Below are 26,896 nucleotides of genomic sequence, written 5' to 3'. Positions count from 1 at the left end.
ACAAAAAGTGAAGTTTTAGGCATGGGAACAGCTGGGAATGGAAAGAGCAGTTTGGAAGGAGTTAATCTGTTCTCTAGGATCTGAGAGGTCTCTCAGAGTAAAAGCTTCCAACAGTCAATCCAAATTTTTCCCCTAACAGTCCTTCCTCATGCTGATGAGAGGTCTTGGCATCTCTGAAGAATGAGGAGTTTTATTACACCCATCAAAGAAATAGGGTAGGAAAGCATCAGAACAAACTCATCCCTCACTTCCTCCTGGAAATATTCCTTGGAAGAGAGACACACAGAAGGCATTCAGTGCTACAACTCATATTTAAAACTGCCAATCAATGCCAGCAACACAAGTGGTTTTGTAAAATAGCTCAGAAACTGGGCTGGCATCTCAGTAGGCAGACTGTAAGTGGGTATTTAGATTAGGAAAAAGTGGTTTGTATTTTATTATTTGAGAGCACAGGTTGGGGAAAACAAATGGTGTGGTCTGGGGAGAACAAATCACATAATCACAGAGTAAGCTGAGTTGGAAGGAACCCACAGGGATCATCAAGTCCAACTCCCAATCCCACCCAGCACCATCCCCTAGAGCTGCATTGTATGCCTGAGAGTATTGTCCAAAAATGCTGCTTAACTCTGTCAGGCTTGTTGACACAGTCCCTACAAAAAAAGCCAGACTGGTGGGTGCACACACAGACCCCAAAGGGTGACAGGTCTGTGGCAAGATGCTGCTGTAGATGCTGCCACACTGCCACAGCACACTGCCCACACAGAAATGATGTTAGCAGAGGGAATGGCCTACCTTGTCCAGAAAGATCCACTGTCTTTTTGTGCGTTGTGTTGCCATCAAAGAGTTCCATTATGTATCTGCCTTTGTCCTGTGGAGTTGGCTCATTGATCTGCAACCAGATCTGCTCCCCGGTGACACCAGTCCTCATCCGGTCCGTGAACTTAATCTGGGTATCGCTGAAAAGCACAAAACAATGTTACCTTTTGGTTTTACTGCAGTATTAAAAGGGTTTGCTCATGTTGAGCCACTGAGCACACCTGGAGTAACGAAATTATTTCCAAGACACTATGGTATGCCACCATATTCTGAAACCTTTGAGGTCAAACCCTTGCTAGAGTTGTGAGCCAGCTGTTGAACCTTTCACTGTTCAAGGTCCAGCTATCCTCAGAGCTTGCAGAAGAATTATGCATCTCAGTCTGCAACCTGAGCCATAGAAAAGCTGTACAAGTCTAAAAACCAGATCTCTGAAGGGTAGCCCAGGCATCCACAAATGTTGCTGGTCTCTTTTTAGCATTTCTGCTTGGGCAAAACAAAAGTATACAGGGCTGTGTCTACAAAAAAAACCCCACTTTTGTCAGAAATGGTGTTTGCCCATCTGGAATGATTTCTGGTGCTCTACTATGTTTGGAATTTAAACACGCTTTGACATAAGCATATCTTCTTCCATTAAAACAACAGAAAACAAAAGAAAAACAAAAAAAACCCAACAGCCCCGTCCCTCACCCCCCAAAATCAATTTCTTAGCTTTCTAGCTAAGCAGTTAATTTCCCTGGATGAGGTAAAAGATATTTGCCAAATAAGCTACTCATTTCCTTGTTATCTTTAAACTGATAACTTTGAATGCGCTGGAGGGAAAAAAAACCACCTAGATTAATTTGACATGCTTCAAGATGAAACAAGTTTCTAAAAATAAATGGAGAAAGAGGGGGGGGGGGGGGGGAAACCCTACAATGCTTCATATTATCTTGCACTTATTTGAAATACTTGGGACTTTTGATGACACCAGGTCAGAATGAGTGCCAAGAAACAAGAAGGCCTCCAATGGCTTTCATTTCTCAGACAGGGTGCTGGTTAACATCAGTGTCAATAATTACAGCAAGCCTGGTACAGCACATTCTGGGTATTCTGTGCCTCATTTACATGAGTTTTACTGAGAAATCAGTAATTCAGGTTCCATCATACAGACTAACTACTACCATGTCCACAGGAAGTGAAACAGCAAAAATAGTAATAATGGATTTGAAGTGATCTAAGTTGTTTACTTCTCTTATTTACTTCTCTAGGTTTTCCAGTGCAAGCTGTTTGTGCGGGCTGAGAACTCAAAGCTGTCTCATAGATTTGGATGTGCAACTCCCATTAATTTTATGGGGAGCTGGGCATTCAAATTCTTTTTTGAAATCTCAGTTCTTCTGTCTATCTTGGTTACGTTTGTAGTGCCTGCAGGAGGGGCTGTCTGGATTTTACTGCCTCAGGCACATGCTGGAATTTGCTTTGCCTCCTAAAAATGAAGCCATGCATTAAGAGGATATGCCTGCTTGTCCCAGATTCACTGAACTGTGGCTTCTAGACAAGCAGACCTCCAGGGCAGGTATCTCTGAACCTGTGGTGCTGGCCTCTTTTGAGGCCTGACGGTCTCTTGGGTTATATTTGCATCACTCCATAAAACTGAGTCAGGGAAAGATGCAGCTCCCGCTGGGGAGGTGGGAAGTGCTCTGAAGCAGCTCCATCCTGCTGGCATCCTGTGGCATGGGACTGTCTTTCATGAGAGAAACAACAGGAGGGCCTGGAACCACCACGCCTGACTCTCATACTGATTTCCTGTGAATGTAATTGACTGAAACAAACTCATATGAGATAAGGACTCATGGGAGAGGAGGGGAAACCTGGGCCTCATCTCTCCTGCAAATCCAGGTTCTTTCTGGATCTATGAAACCAAAATTGCACTGGGTTTTGCAAAGCTCTTGTGTACTTACTTGTGCACCCAGCCTACTCTCAAATCTTCTACATAGTAAGTAACATAGGAGTACAGTCTGATACCCTCAGCTGTGCTCTGGATTTTCAGGTCTGTTGCAGATAAAGCTGAAAGAAGAGCACATGGTTTTATGCAGCCATACAGCCATTCATTGAGTGCCACAATGAGTCATTCATTTGAAAAAAGAATTAAGCGCTTACCAATCCTTCTGCATACTTCATTCATCAGATCTGCAAAAGCTGTGGAAATAAAATCCAGAGACTAAGACTCTGTGTCTGCAGTTCAAGCACAGTCAACAGTAGGACAAGTACTGGCTCTGAAATATTTTCCCCAGCAGGTTTGAAAAACCAGTCTTTGAAAAAGCTACCTTTTCAAGCACATTGGAAATCTGAGTAATGCAGAAATTTAGCCTGTTATTTTACAGTTTCCAGACTTTATTTAAGAGCAGCCTTGATGAATACTGCTGAACAAGACAATGTTATATTTTTTTTTTTTTTTTTGTAAATGACACTGCTCAGCTGGAATGCTAACCCATTTATATACATTCTAATGGATAGAAGTGGAATGTTAAGAACATAGTAATCACAGCAAGTGGAAAGGCCTCTAAGTAATTGACAAAATATAATAAAAATATTTTTAAATTATCTAGTTATGTAATTTTTTTCTGTACTTGTAGGTTTATTTATATAGCCCCCTGAGGAAATCTGTTGTAATTTTGCTTAGTGGTAATCACTGTATGCTCCCAAAATTATACAGAATCCAGAAGCAATAAGCTGTATTCAAATGTTATTTGAACTGAAAAATCTCAATTTTTCTAATCAGATGGTCTTGTATGCATGAGGAACAAAGGCACAGGAAGGCAACATGTGCAGATGCCTGTATTACCCTGAACCCACTTCAGTCCTGGTATTTGCTGGTGTGGCTGAGCACAGCCAGACTCTGACCTGTGTCCTTGAGCTTCAGCTCACTGGAGTCCTTTCCTCTGTCGTCCTTCAGAATGACTTCATATGTGCCAGCATCTTTCTTAGAAAACTGCAATATTGTAATGATAAAACCAGTTTTCAGAACCGGTACTGTAGAAAAATATAGATTTTACTTGTGAACCCAGCAGATATCCTGTCCCTGTCCCCAGCAGGTACCCAGTGCCCCCCAGCTGCCCTACCCCTGGCTGGGGTGCTGGGATGGGCTTTGGCAGGAAGGCCTGGTATGCAGGACCTTGTCCTAGCCCAGATCTGCTGCAAGGCTGGGTATGAACCAGACCCCTCTGGTGACTCTGAAAGCCTGAGTGACAAGCACTTTCCAAATGCTATTCAGAATGGAAATGTGGTCTCAATCTGTTGCTAAATTGACATGCAAAGGAAGTGACAAGCTTATTATCTCTTCTGTCATCATTTCCTGAAAATCTGAACAAGCAGTTACAGACAGACATTTGCTTTAGTGAAAACACAGACGCCTTGTGAGCTTTTCCATTTTTAAAACCCACTTCCTTTTTCAATTGTTCTGCTGGAGTACCAGATTAGATCATATAACTCATCTGAACTCTAATTTCAACTGAAGGCTAGTGAAGACAGTCACTCACCTCTGATATCAGCAGAGTACACACACCATCCTTAAAGTCATGTTCTTCATCTACCATTATCTCCCTGTCATCTTTGTACCACACAATGTGTGTTTCCTTCTTAATATTAGCCACCTAAAATGGATGAAAACCACACTGCAATTATTCACTTCATCTGAGCCAGGGGAGCTCAGTGTTGTAATTTGGGTTAGCTTGTTTCGTGGGTTAGTGTGTTCAGGTCTCTCACAGAGGAACAGCAAGCTTTACAACCTGATTGCAGTGAGTTACTGCAGGCCTCCATTTTAAAATGTGGGAGGCAAGAGGGAAAACAACCGGGATGCAAACAGAGAGAAAAGGAGACCAGGGAATGAGTTGATCCTGCCCAGGGAATTTCTACATGCATAAGCAGGCCAAAAATGAATTAGTCCCTGGATTTACAAAGATTTGTCAATCCTTTTCAGCTGCCTTTCTCTGAGTGGGTGGCTGATAGACCTGAAGAAAGAAATTCAAGCTATTTTCCAACATATTTTGTTGCATGCAATGAGCTGTTGCCTCAGCAGGATTAAGCTTCAGAGGCTCTGTCACTGTCCAACACGCAGCTGGGAGTACAAAAGCAAAGGGCATCTCTTTAGTCCCTTCCCAACCCTCTAGGTAGTGGTAGTTCAGTGTGGTGTGCTCTGAATATTGTACTCAGGGTTTTCCTTTCCCCTTACCTTACATTTCAACATCACATTACACTCATCAGTAACTTCCCATCCCAGTTTATCCACGAAATGAGGACCTGTTTGAAATTACAGAAATATTTTTAAAGGTCACATCAATGGTATTCATGAAGCAAAATGAAAGACGGATGTGTTTTACTTGACAAGAATTCTGTTGTATTTTATTTGGTTTTATTTTTCCTATTTCTGCTTCAGAAGTACCCACGTAACACAACAAAACCAATGTATTTCAAGTGAACATATATAACTATAAACAAACTCTTAACAGACTAACACATATGTAATACTTATAAGTATTTGTATTATCACCTTGTTTCCTGTGCCACTCTTTTCTCTGGAAATCTGCTTCATCCTGTAGCTTCTTGAATACTAGGAATTAAAACCAGTAAGAAATACAAGGTTAAACTTCATGTGCCATTTGTACAATGCTGAATGTCACTGTAACAGTTCAGTCTAACTCTGTCCCTTGGATACCAGTGAGAAGCTGGCCATAGGATCAGGTTTTCACTGGACATTCCAGAGCATCAGAAGCTGATTATGGCTAACTCAACTTCCCTAGATGTGCAATCCCCAATCATGCAGCTCCTGGTAGGAAGGCAAATGAGAGGCATCAGAGTCAGCAGCTGCTTGAGCTCTAACAGGTGCAGCTACTTGTTCCCAGCTGAATGGGCTTTTTATATGGGAAATTTTCATTCCACCCATAGGAAAGCAAACCACGACATGCTGCAGTATTTTACATTTCTGTAACAATTCCTGTTTCTCCCATCACTTTAAAAATTTCAGTTCACACACACGCCCTGTCCTGTAGGAGGCAGGCAAAATTGTGACATAAAAAACCTGGAAGATCCGTTGGTGTTGAAAACTGTGAAAAGCCAGCCCACTGCATAATACAGATTTAGCCTACCATCACCAATGAGGACAAGACTAGATTGATTGGTTGCTTTTCCATCCTGCAGCTGGAACGTGTAAGTGCCTTCATCCTTTTCCTCAAGTTTGTCCATAATCATTTCAACAAGGCCAGTATTCTTGTCCACCTTCATTTTATATTTCTGCAGGAGTGGAAAGTAAATCAACAATTCATACATGTCAGAGACAGAAAATATTTGTGAAGTGTTATAATGGTCTCTTTAGGAGAAACTTTGTTTTCTTTATTTGGAGTCCCACTTCTTCAGATTCCCATTTGTACAGATCACCATCCTATTCTAGACTCACTGTCTCTAGCTCCACCTCCAAATGTACAACCAAATAAATAAATCTGTTTATTTACTGAGGCTGTACAAGCACATGTCATGCCTGTTGCACAGTGAGTACTATATTCTTTTTCATTAGAATAGTTTAGATTTGCATCTCTTCAGAATAATGCTTTCTTTGAGGGTGATTATACTGTACAAGGTTGTGTCTGGAATGCTCCATCTCTACCTTCTATCTGATATCAGTGTTGCAACAAAATCATGCCATGTCCTGTCTTTGGGGTGCAACAAGATCTGCAGCTGGAAACAAACACTTGGGAATTGTTCTGTGATGTAATAAATTCCTTCAAACCACAAACAGAGGTGAGGACAATGGTATTCTAGGGCTATAGATGAAGGAGATGGAGGAGTCTGGGCAATTGCAGTGATCCCTTGAAATCAAAGTTAATAGAACAGGTGGTATTCACAAAAGTGGCAGGAAGGCATATAACTTCCCTTAATAAAATGCATCCAGTAGAATTCATCTGGACCTCAGAACTATGGATAAAATCTTTCTAATCATGCTTTCCATGACCTATGCTATTTCTCATGAAAGTTCATCAGAGTGGAACACTAGTTGGAAGTATACTAGAGACACTAATCATCATTGATACTCATGAAAATGCAAACACATGTAAGCAGTGAAAAGCCTTACCTCTCCATTGAAAATCTCCTTATCATTAAACACAAAATTGGCCTTTGCATTGCCAGACAGTTTTTCAGCTTGCAGCCAGAATCTCACTTCTCCTTTTTCCAAGATTTCCACTGCCAACTCAGAGATAAGTGGAACAGCTACAAGAAGAAAGAAAGGAATGATGCCTATTTTGTCTGTGCCCCAACAACTATTGTCTGCTACAACCAGAAAGCCACTTAATCCTTCCATACTCAAATACTGTATGCAAGGTAACTAGCTCATAACAGATCTTCACATAGACAGAATGCCTCTCCACCCACATATACCCAGAATGACAGATGAGATTTAGTCTTTTGATCCTTCAATCACAAGGTCTGACCAAACTGAAAGTGTTCAAGATTTGATTTATGCTCCATTCTAAAACAAGGCTATTTCAAATGCAAACTGCAAGTATCTGTGCAGCATTATGTGAGTCTGTATGCTGCAAACCCATGTTTAATGAGTTGTCTAATAATATTACTGTAAGACAGTGAAGTGACTCAGAGGGAAAAAAGCAAAACAAAGCACAAAAAATCTCCAAGCACAAAGCAAGATCAGAAAGTCAGCTGCTGAGCAGTATGTTGGGAGATTTTTGAAAACACTCTGATCCTCTCCTGAGTGGAACCTCCATCTCCAGAATTCACTAAATATCCCAACACGTCCTCAGTCTCCCCAGTACATTTTGTTTTCTTATGAGTAACCGAAACCCCCACATATAAACCAAGTGTGTCAACAGGGAAAAAAAATGTAAAAATCATGTACTATACCATAGGTAACTCTTTTTTAGTTAGCTAGTTCCTGTTAGTAACAGTCCTCAGCTTGGTTTCACTTTAACTTTTCTTTAAGACAGCATAATCAGCAACATGAAGCACGAGGTGTTAGACTCTGACATTGGGGCATTTTGCTCATCTCACTGACTTCCGTCATGTTATCTGTCTTGGTGGATGTGCAGATTCTCAGTAAAAATCATACTCTCAGCATTATGTGTGCTGCTGTTTGTGAACTCTCCCCCAGGCTCCACTTTCTCAGTAGTGTAAAGTCTGTGTTGCTAGGGTGTAGCACCTGAGGACAGTGCACAAACACGTTGCAAAACACATGATGATACAGTCATCATGTGTGTGAAGACACTCCCAGGGCAGGCTGGTTTCTTTAGCTCAGTGTATGCAGAGGCTCAGTTGCAGCAGGACAGGACTGGGACCAAAGTAAGTCTGGTTCCTCTCATCCTGCTATTTGCTCCATTCTAAATGACTGGGGTGCCTTCTGGAGCACAGCTGCCACCCCACCCCACTGCCAAACAGACTTAGGGGGTGAGGACCCCTCAGCTCTTCCTTTGCCACACTCACTCCTTCTCCCTCCCATACCCCACACCCACGTGTGTGCTCTCAGTGCCTGAGTGGCACGGGGTCTGCCTCTGATAGAAACAAAGCTCCTGGGAGGTAAGGCAACAATCACCAGGAAACAAAGAGAATTATGGAAAAGGCACATGCTTAACCAGAGAGGGAAATGCCTGGAGCCTGGAAGGGCAGCATTGCCATGAGGGAGTGGGGCAAAGACAACCCCATGGAAGTGTGTCCCTGCTGTGCAAATGGTCCATGTGAGCCTTCCTCACCCAGCACATCACTGTGCGTGTAAGAAACAGAAAGAATCTCAGGGCTTGCATAATTTCTTAAAACAAAGCAACCGAAATGCTGCAGGAAGCAAGTGGGAGTGTGAATAGACTTCAGGCTGCACTGCTTTTGTCTCACTGTCAGCTCTACAGAAATTTTAAACCCCCACTTGGCTTGCCTGTTATTAACTAAGAATATCTTAGTCTAACGTGGAAGGGAGAAAAGTATCTCGGCAGCTGTTCAATAAATGGCTGAAAGGATGCAAAAGGATTCTTTTTTGGAGAAAAGTCTGATCACTGCTCAGCCTAAAGGAACTGGACAAATTCGCCTTAAAGTCTGCCATGAGCAGAAGTCTTATTTAAAATATTTCCATAAGCACTGATAGCTATTTTAGGCATTTTCCAGTGGTTTTACATCCTATTTGTATAGCATTACAAATTACTGGCAGGACTTGACAGGCAGCCCTTGGGCAATTGCTAAATGGAGGAGTTGGAGAGTTTCTTTTTGCCTCGTACCAACATACTGTCGCATCCATATGTGGCTGTGTTCTGTAAGGCTCTTATTCAAGCCATCCATTTTCCCATGGAGTTACTGGCTGCATGTGTTTCTAAGCAGAAGTTCCATTAATTGCTGCTCAGAAGCACAAACAGCTGAATCTCAAACCCTGGTTGTAATATATATTTTCTTGAAGGGTACACCAGGGCCCAGAGTGGCCAAAGCATATGAGACAGTTTCCTCCTTAAGGATACTTTCTGCAGTGATCTCCCTTTTCTGCCTGTGCCTTCTGGGAGCTCATGCACAGTTATATCTGTGCTGTTACCTGACACAGTGCAAAAAAAATTGATCTGATGTGTGCTCTGAGCAGCTTATTTTGTGACATTGGTGGTGAACACAAAGCATGGAAGTGTCCTTAAGAAGGGAAGCGTCAGGGCAAGTAAGGTCATGAGACAGCAGCAAGGTTTTGTGATGACCGACTTGTGGTGTGAAAATATAATTAGGAGAAGATAATTGGGAGGAGCAGGAGTAAACAAAGGTCTGTTTGGGCTGTCATTAAGCTATCAAAAGGTGATACAGTATGTTGAGAAGAGTAGAGCTGATGAGAAAAAGACGAAGAAGGAAATGAGAGAGATGATGTAGGCAAAAAGGCCATTTCTGTAGCCAAGGATTGGCTGGGATGAGAGGTGCAATGTGGGCTGAGTTGGAAGAGGTGCCAGCAGTGCATGCACTCAGCTGAAGATTTTAAAATGCAGGCAAGAGTTTTAGTGCCTGGAATGAAAAAGAAGAGAATATAGTGGGAGATGAGACCAGGTTTAGGTCTCATCTTGTTGTGTGCATTAAGATTCATTATGTAATCCAATATTTCCCCCCCCTTTATTCAAGTAATATTCCAATAAAAATAACCAAGTCATGCTATTACCAGGGTATCATAAATGTCTGTGGAAATGACAAAAATATCATCCCAAGAGTAGAAAGCATGTTCAAATTTTGTCAAATGTTCCAGGAAAGAGGGAGAGAATGAATTTCAGCAGGAAAATTCTGTACATATAGATCATTACAGCTGAGTTTACTACACTTGCCAAATTTGTTAACCCTAAATTTAACTTGTGTTAATTTTGGCTGGAGTAAAATTAGAGAATCTTTCAAATTTTGGTTTTCAAATCAGGTCATGCATGCTGAGTAAGTATTAAAGCCTGTTCTGCAGAAGAAGCAAAGCCAGTATGATAGTTATTTTCCAGCTGTTATACAGACTTATTTTATAGACCAATAGCCTGCAATAGTTTGGGAAGAACATCAATAATATACAAATGTACTGAAAGAGGGAGAGAAAAAAAAGAATTTTAATTTTTTCAATGCAAATCCATGTCACTTGAAATTACTGTAGTAACCTCCTTACCTGATGGTGGCAGGAGGTTTGTAACCATAGACTCACAGAATGGTTTGGGTTGGAAGGGACCTCCAAAGGTCAACTAGTCCAAGCCCCCTGCTATGAGCAAGGACATCTTCAACTAGATCAGGCTTGTGACACCCCACTGCATGCAAAGCTCTCCCCTACAGACATGATTGGTTCACTTACTTGGGAACTGGCGTTCATGGCTCAGAGCAAGCAGGCGTTTCATTTCTGCAAAAGACAGAAAAAAGAAGTAATATGAGGTGTGTGCATGCCTTTTGGATCTGAGAGACACAGCAGCAGGGAATAACAGATGTGAAAGCAAACTAGGCATGCTTAGTAGGCATTGTGTCTACCTTCCTCATCAATTGTGTAGCTTGATGAAACTCCATCAGTGTCTGTGACAATACAAGAGTAAATTCCCAAATCATCTTCTCCAAGATTCTTAAAGGAAAGTTTTGACCTATAAGGGGAAAAAAAAAATCCATTATGATGAAAAGGTAAAATCCATCTGAACCAAACCCTTCCTTTCTGTCTATATTATGAGATATGAATAGCCTTGTGTTAGCTTTTGCTCTGACTGAACAGACAAATGTTTGGCTCTGTCAACTATAAATCAGAGTAAGTCCTACCATGTGTGGTACAAATGGTGATGGCACCAAAAGAAAAAAAGCATGTTGTCAAGGCTTTGATGACCCTGGAAGGATAATGTAGATACAGGTTGACTCAGATTCCATATGGCAGCACCGTGACTGTGGTGGGCCACTGTTTCTTTCAATATGGCTTCTAGGAGAGCACATAGGCCCTCCATGGGCTGAACCTGTGCATCCACCTTGTCTTCCTCGGGGGAAAGCCTGAAGAAACAGAGTAGGCTTGGAGATGTTATATAAGTTACCAAATCAGGCCATGGTGATGCTGACATAAGAAAGCCTTGCTTACTGTAGCAGTTCCAAAGATTGCAGCTGTGTTACAGGGCAAAAGCCTTTTTAAGAAGTGAGATAATTTTATTATTTGGAGATTTAAAATAATAGGAATAGCAGCAGTGGTAGTAGAAATAATAATAATAATAATAATAATAATAATAATAATAATAATAATAATGATGATGATGATGATGATAGTGATATCTGCCTTGACTGACAGATTATAAGGTGACAGGGTTCAGATTTTATCTCCCTGTGCCTAATCATCACTAAAGTGCCTACAGAGGAGGTCTGACTCATTCAGTGCAAGCTACAATTTCCAGATGGTCTGGGTATGGATTTACTGGAGAACAGCATTCTCAGGAAATAACCATCAAGTAACAGAGGCAGTTTTAACTCTTCCTGAGGTCATACATTGAAAGGATGGATTTCTGTGACAGTCTAGCTCTCTCAAATACAAGACTATTGCTACCCCTGAGGGTCTTACTTTCCGCCTTTGGTATCGATGTTCAGTCGAGGATCATCCTCAATTGGTTCATAATTCTTGGACCAAATGAATTTAGAGTCTGGAGACATCTGATCACATTCAAAGTTCAAGGAAATCACTCCATTGTCATCTACATCAACCACCACTTCCTTGGTTCCTTAAAGAGCAGAACAAGGCAATTCCAGTTTCTCAGAGAATTCAGCAAACAAATTTCTATAGATATCATTCAGAGAGTGGATTAAGCAGATCTTTGCCATTTTCTCAGCTGGAACATAAATTGCTGCACTCATTGATATCCCTGGTCTTTGATTTACAAGAATAGTTCTTTTTCTAATCCACAGGTTAAAACTCATCATAAATCATCTGATTTACTTGTGTGAATCTAAGCATACACAAGAGTTGCAGTATTTGCTATGAAAAAGCCTGAAAGGAGTAAAGAAATCAAGACTCTAAATCCACTAAATGTCTGAGCTATTAAATAGCAATATTTTCCATGGTAAGCAGTAGTTAGAGCTTTCATTATACAGCATGGATTTCCTATTCTCTAATAGGGTAAGTGCTATACAGGGAATAACATGCAAATGTGAGCATTTGAAGAGATGAAGAAGAGGAAGCAGTCAAGTTGTCCCAGCAGCACACATTTGTGACTGAGGCACATTTTTGGAGACACTGGCTTCTCTCAGGGAGGTTGGTTTAATTGTTGTACTTGGCATCCAGCCCTGCTGCCGTCTGCACCATTAATCCTGGGCCCACAAAGGGAGGGAATATTTGCAATTAGCTGCTTAAGTTACTCACCCAGTCTTGCCAGTGCCTTCAGTCATTGAGCTGGATAGGTTGACCCAGTTTGTACTTTAAAAGGCCTTGGGGGTGAATCCTGGGTCAGCAACCTGAAGGCACCTCTATTCTGCTCCCTCACACCCCAGTGGAGCTCAGAGAATTTCATCTGGGATTTGGGCAACCCAGTGAACTTGTCATCTGTGGCATTAATGTTCATTTCAACAACTTGTCTGAGAATGTCAGGGAGAGCATGTGCACTGAGAGGGGCTGGAGGACGTCCAGCCTTCTTTTCTGAATAGCTCTGAGCTGGATCTTGCATCTGAATAGGGCACTCATGTCCTATTACTTGGGCCAAGACAATTCTGGGCTGCCCAGAATACTAATGACACACTTTCTCCACAAAGTATTGTACTTGAAAGACAAGAGCCTTATCCCTGACACTGAGATTGAATGCTTTATTTTCAGCATAATTCTTAGTGACCCTCAAGCATAGTAGGAGGTTTCTGTTTCATCGTCCCAAAACTATACTTGTCTTTTCCAGCACTGTGAGCAGCTCCTGTCATGGCAATCTGTGTACAGACAGCTTTCTTAGTCTTCACACTTTGCCATAAGCATTTAATGAAAGATGAGATTAATATTCCCATTTTGGTACTGTTATGTACCAGCCCTTGCAGCAGTGAAGCATGTTAAGTACCAATATGTGATAAATGAAGTCTGAGACCTACAAATATTTTGCTAGGCAACAGTATGTTTGCACTTTTTTGTTATAATTTAATTTATTATATGCAAAATTCATCACTTGAAATTTCATTAGTGTTTAGCTTCTTCTAGGTCCTTTGCCCATGAATCTTTTGATGGCACTTTATGTGACATGGAAAGAATTACAGCCATAAGGGTAATTTGAACAATAGAATCTTTTACATTTGTTTCAAAGCATTCTCATTATGGTAATAATGTATAGCATTTATTTCCAGAAGTGATGATGGAATTTACCTCTAATATTTCTATGGGTAAAAAAAAATATCTAAATTACTGACCACATTTGAAGAACTCACTCCACCTATCCTGCAAAGTGGAGCCAAAGAAGCAGCCATAGTACTAGCAGTCTTAATTTCCCTCCTCTAGAGAGCTTGGTGGTTTCAACATATCATCCAGAGCTTCTCTTAGAGTCACAGTAAGAAATAAAACACTTTCATGTCATTTCACATCTCCATCTCTAAGCATTTTATTGCATTGAAAGGAAAGAAATAACAACATAAAGCTGACATCTTCCACACACTAGAGGTAATGGCATCATTTTGAATACAGGCAGTCAGAGAACTTGAATGGGACAGTTTCCTCATTTTCTGAGGTTCAGGCCTTTCTCAAGTGGCTGATGCAAGCTCATGATCTAATTGTGCTTTGTATCAAGATAAACAAGGACTAAGGGCAGCAATGTGGAAAAGTTGCAGTCTGCTCTTAGATTTTTCTTGTTTCCTGTGAGATCTACATATGCTGAAGTGATTTTGTCAAAAGCCAAAATTATAGATGAAAAGTAGTCTGGATTGGTATTAGTTTACATGGTTGGGATTCTTAATTTAATTTTAGAAGCTAACTGTACAAATTAAACACGGTTTTCAATGAAAAGAAACTGGATGCAAAGTATTGAATAATTATATTTACACATTTCTTTGAATAAAGACTACTGGCACCCTTTGTATGAAAGCAGGTATTTTCATTCAGGATATTATTTGCTTGCATTCTTTGATTAGAAATCTCAGCTGTCTTGCAATTTTACACATTCACCCAAAGTAGCATCCCAGTAGGAACTTTCTAGAGAGACCTGACAATATTTTGTTTCCATCCAAGATGATAATAGAGGCATGATTCATAGGGCAGCACCAAAATATTTGTGGTAATTTTTTTAAAATGGTGTGATTGTTCTCGACATTTTTGTGGTTAGAGTGAGAAAGGTGGAAGTCTGCTCAAGTGGCTGTTTTATTAAATAATTGTTTTTAATAAGTTTTTGTCTTTTCTTAATACCTTTAAGAAGCTTAGTTTGGTGGATTCTGTATCAGCAGATCTCAGCTCAAAAAATGGGTCAAGTAGATTTGTACACATAAGTAATTTTCAGTTTCCCTGAGTGTTCACTGGGCTAAATCCTCACTTTCTGGTGATCCCTCAGACGTCATACCTATGAACTCTCCTTCTCTAATGGTGAGGTCTGTAAACCAAATGTTCTGATCAAGATCACCTCTTTTGAGTGAACACTGTACAATATTTTTTGGCCTTGTTGGTCATCTTCACAAGAGTTTATTTGTAGTTTTTCTCAGTTTTAGTAACATGGTCAATCCTTTATTTAGGACACTTGAAGAGTGTTATCATCACAACGTTTTATCAGAAGTATGATGCACAGATCTTAACCCTCAATGAAAATGGATTAGCAAAGCCAAAAGTTTAGTCTTAATAGTGGCTTAATTCTCTTATTAGAAGCAGCTGCTGTATATAGCTGTTTTCAGGAATAAATTTTTAAGGTTTGCCTTACTCCACTTGCAGGTGATAGAAATAGCCCTGATGCTTCAGCAGCTGATAGATCTGAAATTATGTTTCCTATATTTTTCAAAGATCCTGTTTCGAACCCTTCTTATTCATACAATTACTTACCTTCTTTTTGTCCTTGTATCCCAATCTTACATGCTTTCAACTGACCATCTACTCCTTCCAGCCTCTTTTTCCCATCCCAGCTCAAGAGCAGTCACCCCAGCCTCCCTAGTCTGAGTTTTACATTTCTTTTACACCCCCAGCTTCAGACCTCCTTTTTCAGGCTTTTTTTGACTTACAGCCTCACTGAGGTCTAACTCAACATTTGTTAGAATTTTTGCTGCCCTGGTCATGAGGATTGGGCTGAGCAAGAGAATGTGAAAATTAACCTAGGGGTCAGAAACTGGGAAAGGATCCCAGGGAAATGAAGTCTGCAGATGTAGGAAGGGAATTGTCAGAGGAGATAAGAGGGTGTATGATGGATCCAGGTGGAGTTCTTACATCATACTAACCTTATACTAGATTTGTTTAAAATGTCTGAGATTTCATTTTTGCACCTTGCAGGACCCTGCACTTCTCCAATAGTCTATAGATGAGGAAGCCACAAGTCCATGCTTGGGTTTTCTGCTGGGTGTTTGGTGACAAAAAGGTGTTTGTCTCTGACCAGTCACCTCTGTTACTTGTACAGATAAATAAACCCCAGAGGTTTCCTGAAGTTCCAGGTATGGAGATGCTGCCTTTGCACTGGTTCCTGTGTTTCTTGCTGATCTTATAGACATGGTGGAGCCTGCCTTCAAGGCCTCCAACAAAGAACTGCACTACTGAAAGTGATCTTCAAAATTACTTCACTGTGCTTTTCAAGCCTTTATTTTAAAGACCAAGAGAAAAAAATGTGTTTTCTTTTATCCTTTCCACATTACATAAGAAAAGGGGATTGATGAAGCATAAAAAACTGACTTAATACAGGAAAGGCAAAATTTAGATCTGTAATATTGTTTTGTTGAGCTGATCTTACTTGGTCCTCTACTTGTGCACCTACCTGTAGAGACATGCAAATCTTACAACTTTACTGCATCTTTATATTCCTGAACCTGTAGTTACGATAAGAGAATCTGTTCTGACCTTAAAACATACCAGACAATGAACTCAAGATATGGCCCTCCACTTGTATCTTGCTTCATAAAAAAGCTTGACCTGAGAAGATCAGATTCTTGGCATGTAGCCTGCAGGTAAACACATTGCACAAACAGGAACCTGTGTAAATATGATGACAAAGAGGAAGTCTTTCTAACAAACCTGGTCGTGTTTCTGCTATGACAGCATCTGTGACATCTGATGGCTTCCCAACGCCAGCCTGGTTTGTTGCCCGCACACGAAACACGTAGCTCACACCTTGTGTCAGGCCACCAATCTGGAGAAACCAAATACACATAGTGGTGTGTTGCAAAACACTGATTTTAATTTCACACTTATTAAGATCAGTCTGGGTATTTGACAATTCTATTTCTTTCTTGTTTTGTTTCTTTTCCAGTTTTCTTTTTTTATATATATATATATATATTCAATTCCAGAGTGACATGACTAATCTGTGTGACTTGCTCCTTCCTTGTGTGCATAGTTAATGTTCAGGCAGCGTCATTGCTGTCATTGATTTCTTAGCAAAAGGAGGACTGGTTTTGGAACAGGATGTTTTTAACTCATGTACATTGACCTCTGAAACATCATAGTCTTTTACTGCACATAAATGCTGGCTTTGAAAAATTAAATTATCAGGGTAATAAGCGCCAGCCACACCTATTTAGAAACAAGAAGGAATTTAATAGTACAGATTTAATTGCAGTGCCTTGAGGAATTATACTGAAATTATATCACCTGGGGATACTCCTGTAAAACATATATGAAAGGATCACAATTTAAAATTACTTGTCTTTCAAATATTCTGAAAAGTATAAAAATAGAAAACCTACTTCAGATTTATCTCTAGAACTGTGATACTGCTGATCACTTATTTCAAAGTCATTCCACAAAATTATGTATCATATGTCCTACTGAGTATTCCTTTGGGTGGAGCCATGATCAGCACAGGATGATGCAGTCAAAACTGACTTCCCCAAGGTTATGCTGCTTTGCCAGTATTTGAATCTTCAGCAATTTACCTTCAAGTATTTCTTTTGAAGGGGCTTCTCATTGACACTTCTCCAGCGTTCCTCCTTTGCTTCAGTTTCCTTCATATCAACATAATAACCAACTACGGGAGTACGACCAGAATAAACTGGTTCCTTCCACAGTAAAACCAGAGAGTCTTTCCTAACTTCTGTGCATTTGACATCATGGGGTGGCCCTGAAATGTAAAAGTTGGGGTTGTGGTGTCAAAATAAATCCCAAAAGGACCAGTGCATAGGACTCCAGAACCAAAACCAGACAGAACCCAGAACAGTACACAGAACTTATATAACATTTAGCTCCTCTGTATCATACCTAGACCCAATGTACAAAATACAGCCCATGCCAATTAAAAAGACTAACCCAAAACACAATCTAATTGGTTGAGATTGGTATCTTGATCGAGTATTCATGAGCCCACAAAATGGACAAATAATCCCCAAACTCTGGGAAATAAGTTAATTATTAAGCTAATGTGCTGCTTCAAGGACTGGTACAAAGTCCACTGAAGTCAGCGGAGGTTGTTTTCATTAATTTCAATGAATGCTAAAAGGTCAGGGGTCTGGCCTTGTAGTGATACATTCAGACAAGGATGACAAGGCCCCATTCTTCTCTGCCTTGTACCTTAGACAGGTATTTATGTCTAGTACTTAAACTAGAAAGCAAAGTCCCAGACACAGTAGAGGAAGAAAGAAGGAAAGATAAAGAAACTTAAAGAAGCTGCTCGTAAAATGCTACTAATTAAATAGGGATTATCACTGTAATGGTACGAAATAAAACTGCTGACAATTCAAGCCTGGCCATGAACTTCAGTGTCCCACTGACTCCCGTGCAAAAATGCCTGCATTAGATAACCAGTCCCAGAGCACCCCTGGGCTGTGTCCCACTCGGGATCCTACCAGGCACAGCAATGGTCCACTCTTCGCACTTGAAGGACTTGCTGGGTTTGGAGGGTGCCCCAACCCCTGCCAGGTTAGCAGCAGCCACCTGGAACTGGTACACCATGTTTTCCTTCAGGTTTTCGATCTGCAGGATCAATAAGATGGTACTTATTAACTTTGGATTAGGACTTCAAAAGAAAGTCACAATAATAATTGTTGAAAACATGAGCATGCTTTGAAGTGTGCCTGAAGATGGAAGAATTATTGACATCTTAACATGATAATTATCTTGGCTTTTCCTCTCATCAGTGATGGAGCACACATGAGTGATCTTAGCATACTCAAATTGCAAACTCATTTTCCTATTGATAGACACTTTGGTAGGCAGGGTGTTGTTCAACAATCATCTTAGTCTGTCTCGTGGTATGGAGTAAGTTCACTTAAGGCAAGAGTTGGCCTCACAGTGGGGTGAAACTCAGTCCTGGCATTGCTTTTCATTTCTAAAGTAGCTCAACGAGGTTGTCTCTAAATTGGGTCAAGAACTGATCACAAAAATCAGCTGGCACAGAGCTGGTTTTAGCACTAGCAAGCACTGGGTTATGTCCACCAAACCAGCAGGAATTCCATGTATTGTGAGGGCCTACTTACAAAATATCAGACCATGTCAGTGAATTTACAGATGACCAATGGTTCCAGACTAACAAATAAGTGTACAAACAATTTTGTAGAGAAGTTTAATAGGGCTAAATAAATTTACCATCATGGAATTCAAACCCTCTGAACAGTTATCTGTCCACTGAATCATAATTCATCCCAACCCATCTTTGAGATTTGATTTGAAAACACTGCCTGCTCCCCCAGCAACAACTGGAGTTAACCTCTTACCCTGTATGCCCTCTCAGTAACAGCCTTAATGTTGGCCTCCTTCCATTTCCCAGGAACTCCATCAACCACTTCCCTATAGTTCACGTAGTAGCCGGTGATTTCAGTTCCACCAATGGCTTCGGGTTGTTTCCATCCCAGCACCATCGAGTCACGAACACTCTCGAGCACCACGATGTCGTAAGGTGGGGATGGAGCAGCTGTTTTGGTGTCAACAACACGTGAGTAGGAGGCAGAATCTCAGGCTTGCTTTCACTTACCGTGTTCAGGCAGCTCCTACCCTGCGTTTCCTAATTAGGACAGTATTTATGTGCTCAAGGGAAGTTTCTGGAGCTGGAATAAGAAATGCAGGATGAAAGCTTCCACAAACCAAATGCAAAGTCCAAACTGCATAGGAATTAGTTTTCAGGATCCCCTGTTTTTGAAAAGCGGGCTAATACATAGCAAAAGAATGTGTTGCAATTGCAGCTCTGATGCAAGTGATCAGGACTCACTTTACTCTGTGAAAAATGAGGAACTAAAACTAGCATTGCAGGAAAAGCAAAAAAATTTGAGATGCAATGATTTGTTTTCTTTTGCAGAAAGCAAACCCCTTTTCACAGCACAATATTCATTGTAGTTTCCTTTTTTAAAAAAAAAATTAGTTTCATATTCTTTCCTCTCAAGAATTGCCTTTATGTGTTTCTTTTTTTCTTTTAAATTTATATACTGTGCAAATTTTATCATTGCACCCATCATGTGGTCTTACCTTAATGGAAGGCAGAGTGATCATAGGCACTGCAGTATGACCAGAAACGGAACATGGCTGTTACTGGAACTTACATTAAAAAATATGTGGCATAATCCTTCTTAGATTTTTTTTAAACAATACAGAAATAATTCCGTTCATTCCAAAGCACTTTCTTATATTTCTTCTGTATCTAGTAGGAAAATGCTTGCCCACATCCAATATGTAACGTACCAGTGAAAAGCCTTACTTGTGCCCCCAAAGTCATACTTTGGATGGAAATCCCACATAATATATGTTTCCTTTTGTGTGTAATGTTTTGCATTGGTGTCAGTTAGGCCCAGGTGTCTCACTTCAGAGGCCTAGGGAGGAGCTTTGTTCCCTAGCCAGGTATCAGGACTCAAATGATATTCAAGCCCCACATATCTTGGGCAAAATGGGTGTTTAGGCACTGAAATTTAAAACTTGATTTCGTGCATGTGCCTATAACTTGATAGGTTTTCCTCCTTACAAATCACTATTAGTCAGAGACACTACACAACACTCATTAGCACAGTGTGTCAGCAGGTAAGATGTAGCTTAGGATAAAATCCATGAAGGATCTTCATATTTCCTAACAGAACACAGATTTTCATGCTTACCATCATAAACAGATTTTGTTTCTTTCCCACATATATAACCCAGAGAACCAGGTAACCAGATTCCTAACAAATTACTGAAGTGATTTACAAATAATATATCACCTTGGATACATTAGTATGCAGTCAAACAAGCCACTAAATTACTAACCATATTGATTTTTTTCACTTTCATTAACCACTAAGTTTGTAAAGTGATCTCCAATACCAGTACATGCATAATGATCTTAATGGAGAGTTGAGCACAGAATTAATAGGTTTGATAGAAGACACATCACTGTAGAGCACGTCCACTTGTGGCACAGTTGAACAGAAGTTACATCAGTCTGAAGTGGACCAACCAAAGCAGCAAAATCTATTTATTTCATTACTTCTCACCTGTATCTTTCTTCTTTGTAACTTTTTCCACTGTCAAAAGATCCCCGGGTTGAGACTTACTTGCCTGCTTAGCAGCAACTTTTTGAGGTGCAGATGTGACAGCGTCCTTAACCACTCCTCTCGTGTTACTGTCTCCTGTACTCCCCAATTTGCCACAGCTACTGGGCAGTGTCTCTCTATTAAATTTAGCATTGCATTTTAGCAAAGCATCTGTGTCAAAGATAGGCTGGGAGGCCTCATGCATGCCTTCCCAGCTGGTAGTGCGGTCTGTTAGTCCAGCAGCTTTACCACTCTGTTCAGGACACACACCATGAAGCAATCCTCCCCCTACAATTGCCAGAAAACAGCAAAGACATTTGGATTTAGAACACATTTTTTTCTTTCATTTAGGCAACAGAGTTAAGAAATGCATGCAATGAACAATACAGCTGAAGTATGACAAGTCATTGTGTTTATGCACAAAATGTTAAGCTTGAATTTGAGAAAATTTGAAATGCATAGAATACCTCTCAGCCTGTTCACAAATAATGCATTTTTAAATAATGTCTAGTATTCAGAGCAGAAAAAAAATTGTAAAGTTAATAGTATTACTTTGCTTCAGTTATTTTAGTCTTAGGTCTTCCAGGTCAAGTTTCTGTTCCTATGAAGATGATGTCACAAAATTGCCCTAGGCCACATGTCTCTGCTCTAAGGTTGAGAGGTATGCAGCTTCAATACAAATGAGAGTGAGGGTGCTGCAGACACACAATTCATTCTAGTCCAATGATCTCATTAATCTTTATGGATTAGTTCAGGCAGTGGCAAACAGAAACAATCCATCAGCAAAGGAAGAACACATAGGGTTATAGAAGGTTTACAGAAAACATATTGCACTATTAGGTTTAGTCATGGAAACAAATTTCTTAGGAACTGACTGTATATAGGATGGTGTGGATTAGAGGTGATATACCAGATTACAGAATCAGAATGACATTCCCATTTTCCAGGATACCTATTAAGCGAACTTGGTAGTGCTGTCATACAGTGGTTCAAAAGAAACACCCGAAGAAAACTGGATGGTGAAGGTGAGCAGTCTAAAGAGGGCAGTGAGTGTGAAACTATGTCTGTGAGACTATAGGATCTATGGATAAATTATTATTTGTGAACAGCATTGTGAATCAAAGCAATTAATTATTCACTAATAATTGCTAATAACATATTTACTTAATTAATTACTATTGAAAGAGGCAATGGAAAATAGCTTACCAATGGCTGCTTTCACCTCTATAGGCTCTGATTCCTGTGAAAATTCACTGAGTCCTGCTGCATTAACAGCTCTGACTCTGAAAATGTACTTCTCACCAGTGCTGAGCCCATGGCAAACGAATCTGAAACACACCAGTCAAGGAATACTTAGGAAGTATTATAGAGAAAAGAAAAGTTTTAAGGGGGAAAAGAAAGCATTTCTTCCATGATATTTATTCTGGTTTCTAAAAACCAAGGACAAACCATGACCCCAATCACTAATATGAAGGTCAGAGAATGCAGAATCTGGTCACCTCATTCACACAACAAAGCCTAAACTCATCGCTTTTAAGACACACTGTTTCAAAACTCTTTCCTTATTGAGACTACACAAGTTTCTGTGTTACCACAGGGGCTATCTTATTTCTACCTGTGTATAAAATCCATACTTCCTAGTAAAAAAATGTGAAAATCTGCACAGGTAAGGTCTATATTTGCTTCTTGTGGGATATTTTCATGACACAATTAAAAACCACATGTAACACAGGTTCCCACAAATCCCTTCCAATCATAAATGAAAAATTGCAGAGTTAAAAAAAATTACAGGGCATTGTATAGGAGATAAATGATTTCTGTACTTCACTTTCTTGCTTCAGTACATGACAATAATCCAAGTCAGACAAATTCTTTTATTTGAAGATGTTTACTTGATGATCTAATTGTCACATAAAAAAAACCCCTCATACATTTTCTCTGTCATCCACCCTGAAAACAAAAAATTTCTGAAGACAGGAATCATTTATGTAGGAATAGATTGTGGTATGAAAATTTAATTTTTTTGTTTAAAATCCCATTTCTTTTCACAGGTATTTTAAATGTATTTTATTCCATGTTACTTTGATTTTGTTCTACTTTATAATGTTGTAATAATTGCACTACCAATGCTGATCTCATGCAATGGCATATGAAGCAACTACATTGTGGAAAACAAAATCAAAGTTTTATTTTGGGGTAAGAAAAAAAAAACCTGAATCAAAATTTCCAAAGTGGAATTTTCCCTACCCATTCTATCAGACTCTTGCAAATAATTTGCTTTCACCAGGATGTGTGCAGAATTGCAAAAGAACAAAATATACTGCACAAGGCAGGCTATGAACTACAGAGAATGCTTTAAGATTGACCTAAAAAAAAAATCCAAGAGTTGACAGACAGCCTGTGCCTGTATCATATATTATATCACACTGATTAAAAATGCAGTGATAGAAACCTATGCAGTGTACTTGTATCACAATATATAGTAACTCAGAACAATATTTTTATTTCTACAGTGGTTAAAGGTCGCATATATTTTAAAACAAGCAGAGAGCACAAAACTTCTCTCACTTTCAATATAACTGTGATATAACTCACAAAAATAAATATGAAAGGATGTAATACTGGCACACATAAATATAAACATAATATAAATGCACTAAAGAATATAAAGGACATTGTTGTATCTGTGTTCAGCCAAGTGAGGTTTTAGGTACTTCTGATATACTAAGCATTTACAAGGCCCTTCTAAACAGCAAAGATGGTCCAGGAGTATTTAGCTGAGTTTTACTTATTGTAATAAGGGTTGTCATGGATAGCAAGTACAAATAAGCAGAATCAGTCATAACAAGCAGGGACTACTTCTGTATTGGCATCAATCCCCTTGAGGAAAAAGTTCTGCATTTACTGTTTCAGACTCTGGAGATTACGTACTTATTCAAACAAAACCAAATCTGATTTATCACAGGAATCAACTCAACTCAGGAAGTTTTAAGTCTTGATTATTTTTTCTGACTGGAGACCAAGCTTCATATGGGTAAGAAATGTGGGTTTGTACCCAATATGTAAGAGTGTTAATTAATTACTTGATGATTACAAGTGAAAGAGCAGTCAGAAAGTAATATTTTTAGTGGGATATAGTCCACATGTCCTCCTGACAGTCCAGATACACAGTCCAGAAATGTTTGGAGCAGTATTCCAAAACAAAGCACTTTGCTTCCAAACATTATGCAGCTTAGTTCTCCACATTTGTAACTTCAGTCATTCCTCAATGTCCTGCTTTTCATCAAGCTGCTAGGCTGTACAATGGCTAGAAGTAGCAAGCTGCTTCTCTTTTCTTCATTAGCAATGTCCATATTTCTTCCCCCTTGACTAACTGTTTCTAATACAAGGTTGATTATAATTTCTCTTTGGACAAAACTCACTGTTTGAAATACATTTTTACAACTTAGGAGCTTCACATGCAAGAGAGATTCCAGCCTGCTGCCTACCACAGAGAGATTAGCTCTACTACTACTAATGCCTGGAAAGCACATATAACCAGTAAATCAGACATTGGTGACCATAATTTCCATGGTTTAAGGTTAATTACCTTGTGCCTTTCACTGGATTGTTGTTACATGGTTCCCAACGACCAGATCCTTCCACACTTGACTCAATGTAGTACCCAACCAGCTCCTTGGCATCTGGGGGCTCTGTCCAAGTGACAACAACTGAAGTATCTGTATTCCTAGTTGGCATAATTCGGCCAGGAGCTTTGGGAATATCTTTGGGAGAGAAGCAGAAATAAATTAGTGGCCTGCCAGTTAAAACTTAGAAATAAAATAAACACGAGATTCTATTCTTGATTATACTAGCATGACTAGTACAGATTTAACCTTCAAAAAACTGCTCTGATTTAAATTCAGTAATCTGTCAGGACAGGACAAGACAGAATCAGAAGGCTCAAGCCTTTGGTGGTGGTGTTCCTCACTTCTGTATTGCCTAGGTTTCAGTGTATTTCCTTAAAATCATGTTTAGTTTATCCCCTTGTGATAAATATTTGCACCAGAGATGTGATTTGGAGCTTTCTAAAAGAGAAAATGCGCTAGTGCACATTGAAGATGTTGTGCAGCCCACAGGATAAGCCAGAAACCAAGGCTCCTGTTAAGTAGCAAAGGGTATCTACAGTGTCTTTTAAGAAGTGTCTTTTAAGAAGAGATGTCTTGCTCTCCTTAAAAAATGTAATCCATGGGCATCCAAATGCTGTGAGAAGTCAATATGAAGTGAACAGAGATTATTTGGGAACTGGACTGAAATCTGCATTGCTGTTTGGAAACAAATTGGTGATGTAGGTGTAGCTACTGATGAATTTCTGTATTGAACATTGTGGCTTCTCTTCCAGTGAAAATAGTCTCTGCTTTCAATGTAAGTATTAAATTTTTCACTTTTGTTTAATTTGGCAAACAAGGAAGGTTATACTCTGCTGATGTCTGGGCTTATTTTCAAAAAAGAATCTAAGTAAAACAAAACATTTTTGTACTTCCTTGAGTTTTCATTTTCTTTTGCTATTTGCAGTCTTTGCAGTTCTTGGCATCATTATTTGCAGCTTAATTTCCTTGCCTTGCATCTGTTATTTGACTACATTAAAGGTTGAACAACCCAAACAAAAATTATTTTAGCTAAAGGGAATAAATCACTGACTGCTTTTCATACACTTGAATTATTTTCTGGGCAGCTACCTGCTTGCAGACAAAACAATTATATCACAAACTGGAAAGTTACCATGGAGGTAATTTAATACACTCAACCACAGCTTACCGAGTTTGTCATCCACTACAGTGGCTTCAGTTGCTTCTGAGGGTTCACCAATCCCAGCTGAATTGCAGCAGCGAACTCGGAAGCAGTAGGATTTGCCTTCAGACAAATCAAAAACTGCAAAGCGAGGAGACTTCACAGGGATCTCGGTGTTCACCCTTTGCCAGTCCTCCGTGCCAGCAACACACTGCAGTCAAACCCAGAAACCACGTTTAGAACAGAAGCATCTGAAGGCTGAGCATCTTACACAACAGGACTTTCTCCCTGGACCACCAAATTCATGTCTGCTGTGGAGAACAGGGAGACACATCCCTTCTTTGGGGCTTTCCACAGAATGAGCATATTTCAAAGCTTATTATTCTGCCAGATGTTCACTTTCTGCAGAAAACATACATAAAAGTTTACTGGTTTTAATATACCAGAACTAAACCCTCTCCACTGCAAGGAAGTGATGCTATTAACTGTGCCCAGTCTGGACCACTTTCAAAATGAGTTCTGCAGACATTCAGCATTATGCTAAGAGCAAAACCCTAACATTACCACTTTGCTTCTAGATGGTCTTGTGGCATTCTTGGTGTTTTTTCGGATGGCTTTCAGAATTAATAATGATTTGATCCTCATTTTCCAGAAAAAAAAAATTGCAATTAATTTGTGAATTGTTTTTACTTCCATGGCTAGATCATGATCACTTGTACCACTAATACTAGTGATTAATTTTTGCTTTGATTTACATTAAATATAATTTCAAGTAAATGGTTCTGGTTTCAGAGGGATTCAAAATCTCATCTGACTATGTGACATTAGTGCTGAGTACTCAGTATGCAATCGATTATTAAAAAGCTTTCTTATATGGAAACTCAAAATTCATATATTCACCCTCTCTAAGGCTGTTGCTAAGTGAAACTCATTTATTTAGACCAGATTTTGTATGAGAGATGGAAAACACATAATGGGAAGATATTTATGTCTCCCTTGATGACACCTCTAGACTGATAGGAAAAAACATTGATAAAAAAGTTTATGAGCCAAGAGATGCTAGAAGAAGGGTGATGGTGTGAATAATTTTCTAGGCTAGCAGGCATGCAAAAACACCTCAGGAAAGCAGGTGAAATTAAAACTGATTCTGAAAAATTAATTCAAAATTAAAACTGATTCTGTTCAAATAGACCAGAATGGAAATTTTGTGATCTTTGTTGAGTTGGTGGAGCAAATGTAAAGCTAATGCAGAGGATAAACATGAAAAGACAGCTGGAATAGA

The 26,896-nt window shown here is 39.6% G+C and overlaps 1 protein-coding gene across 1 annotated transcript in view; it reads right to left on the bottom strand.

Moving 5' to 3' along the window:
- The window catches only part of MYOM1 (myomesin 1), a 68,649-nt gene that overhangs the window by 8,346 nt on the left and 33,407 nt on the right, over positions 1-26,896 (bottom strand). Inside the window, exons 15-33 of the mRNA XM_036407034.1 lie at positions 25,642-25,825; positions 24,434-24,608; positions 22,051-22,172; positions 19,066-19,262; positions 18,199-18,325; positions 17,293-17,477; positions 16,433-16,547; positions 11,840-11,996; positions 10,786-10,892; positions 10,616-10,660; positions 6,917-7,053; positions 5,937-6,081; positions 5,342-5,401; positions 5,024-5,091; positions 4,332-4,445; positions 3,697-3,784; positions 2,953-2,991; positions 2,754-2,859; positions 793-956 (exon numbers count right to left, since the gene is read on the bottom strand). Of these exons, the coding sequence (XP_036262927.1) occupies positions 793-956; positions 2,754-2,859; positions 2,953-2,991; positions 3,697-3,784; positions 4,332-4,445; positions 5,024-5,091; positions 5,342-5,401; positions 5,937-6,081; positions 6,917-7,053; positions 10,616-10,660; positions 10,786-10,892; positions 11,840-11,996; positions 16,433-16,547; positions 17,293-17,477; positions 18,199-18,325; positions 19,066-19,262; positions 22,051-22,172; positions 24,434-24,608; positions 25,642-25,825 (2,335 nt within the window). The remainder of the gene's footprint in view (positions 1-792; positions 957-2,753; positions 2,860-2,952; positions 2,992-3,696; positions 3,785-4,331; positions 4,446-5,023; positions 5,092-5,341; positions 5,402-5,936; positions 6,082-6,916; positions 7,054-10,615; positions 10,661-10,785; positions 10,893-11,839; positions 11,997-16,432; positions 16,548-17,292; positions 17,478-18,198; positions 18,326-19,065; positions 19,263-22,050; positions 22,173-24,433; positions 24,609-25,641; positions 25,826-26,896) is intronic.

This window comes from Molothrus ater, chromosome 1 (assembly GCF_012460135.2).
Source record: "Molothrus ater isolate BHLD 08-10-18 breed brown headed cowbird chromosome 1, BPBGC_Mater_1.1, whole genome shotgun sequence".
NCBI classification, from domain to species: Eukaryota; Metazoa; Chordata; class Aves; order Passeriformes; family Icteridae; genus Molothrus; species Molothrus ater.
The sequence above is the reverse complement of the archived record's forward strand: the minus strand, read 5'-3'. Positions and strand labels throughout refer to the sequence as shown.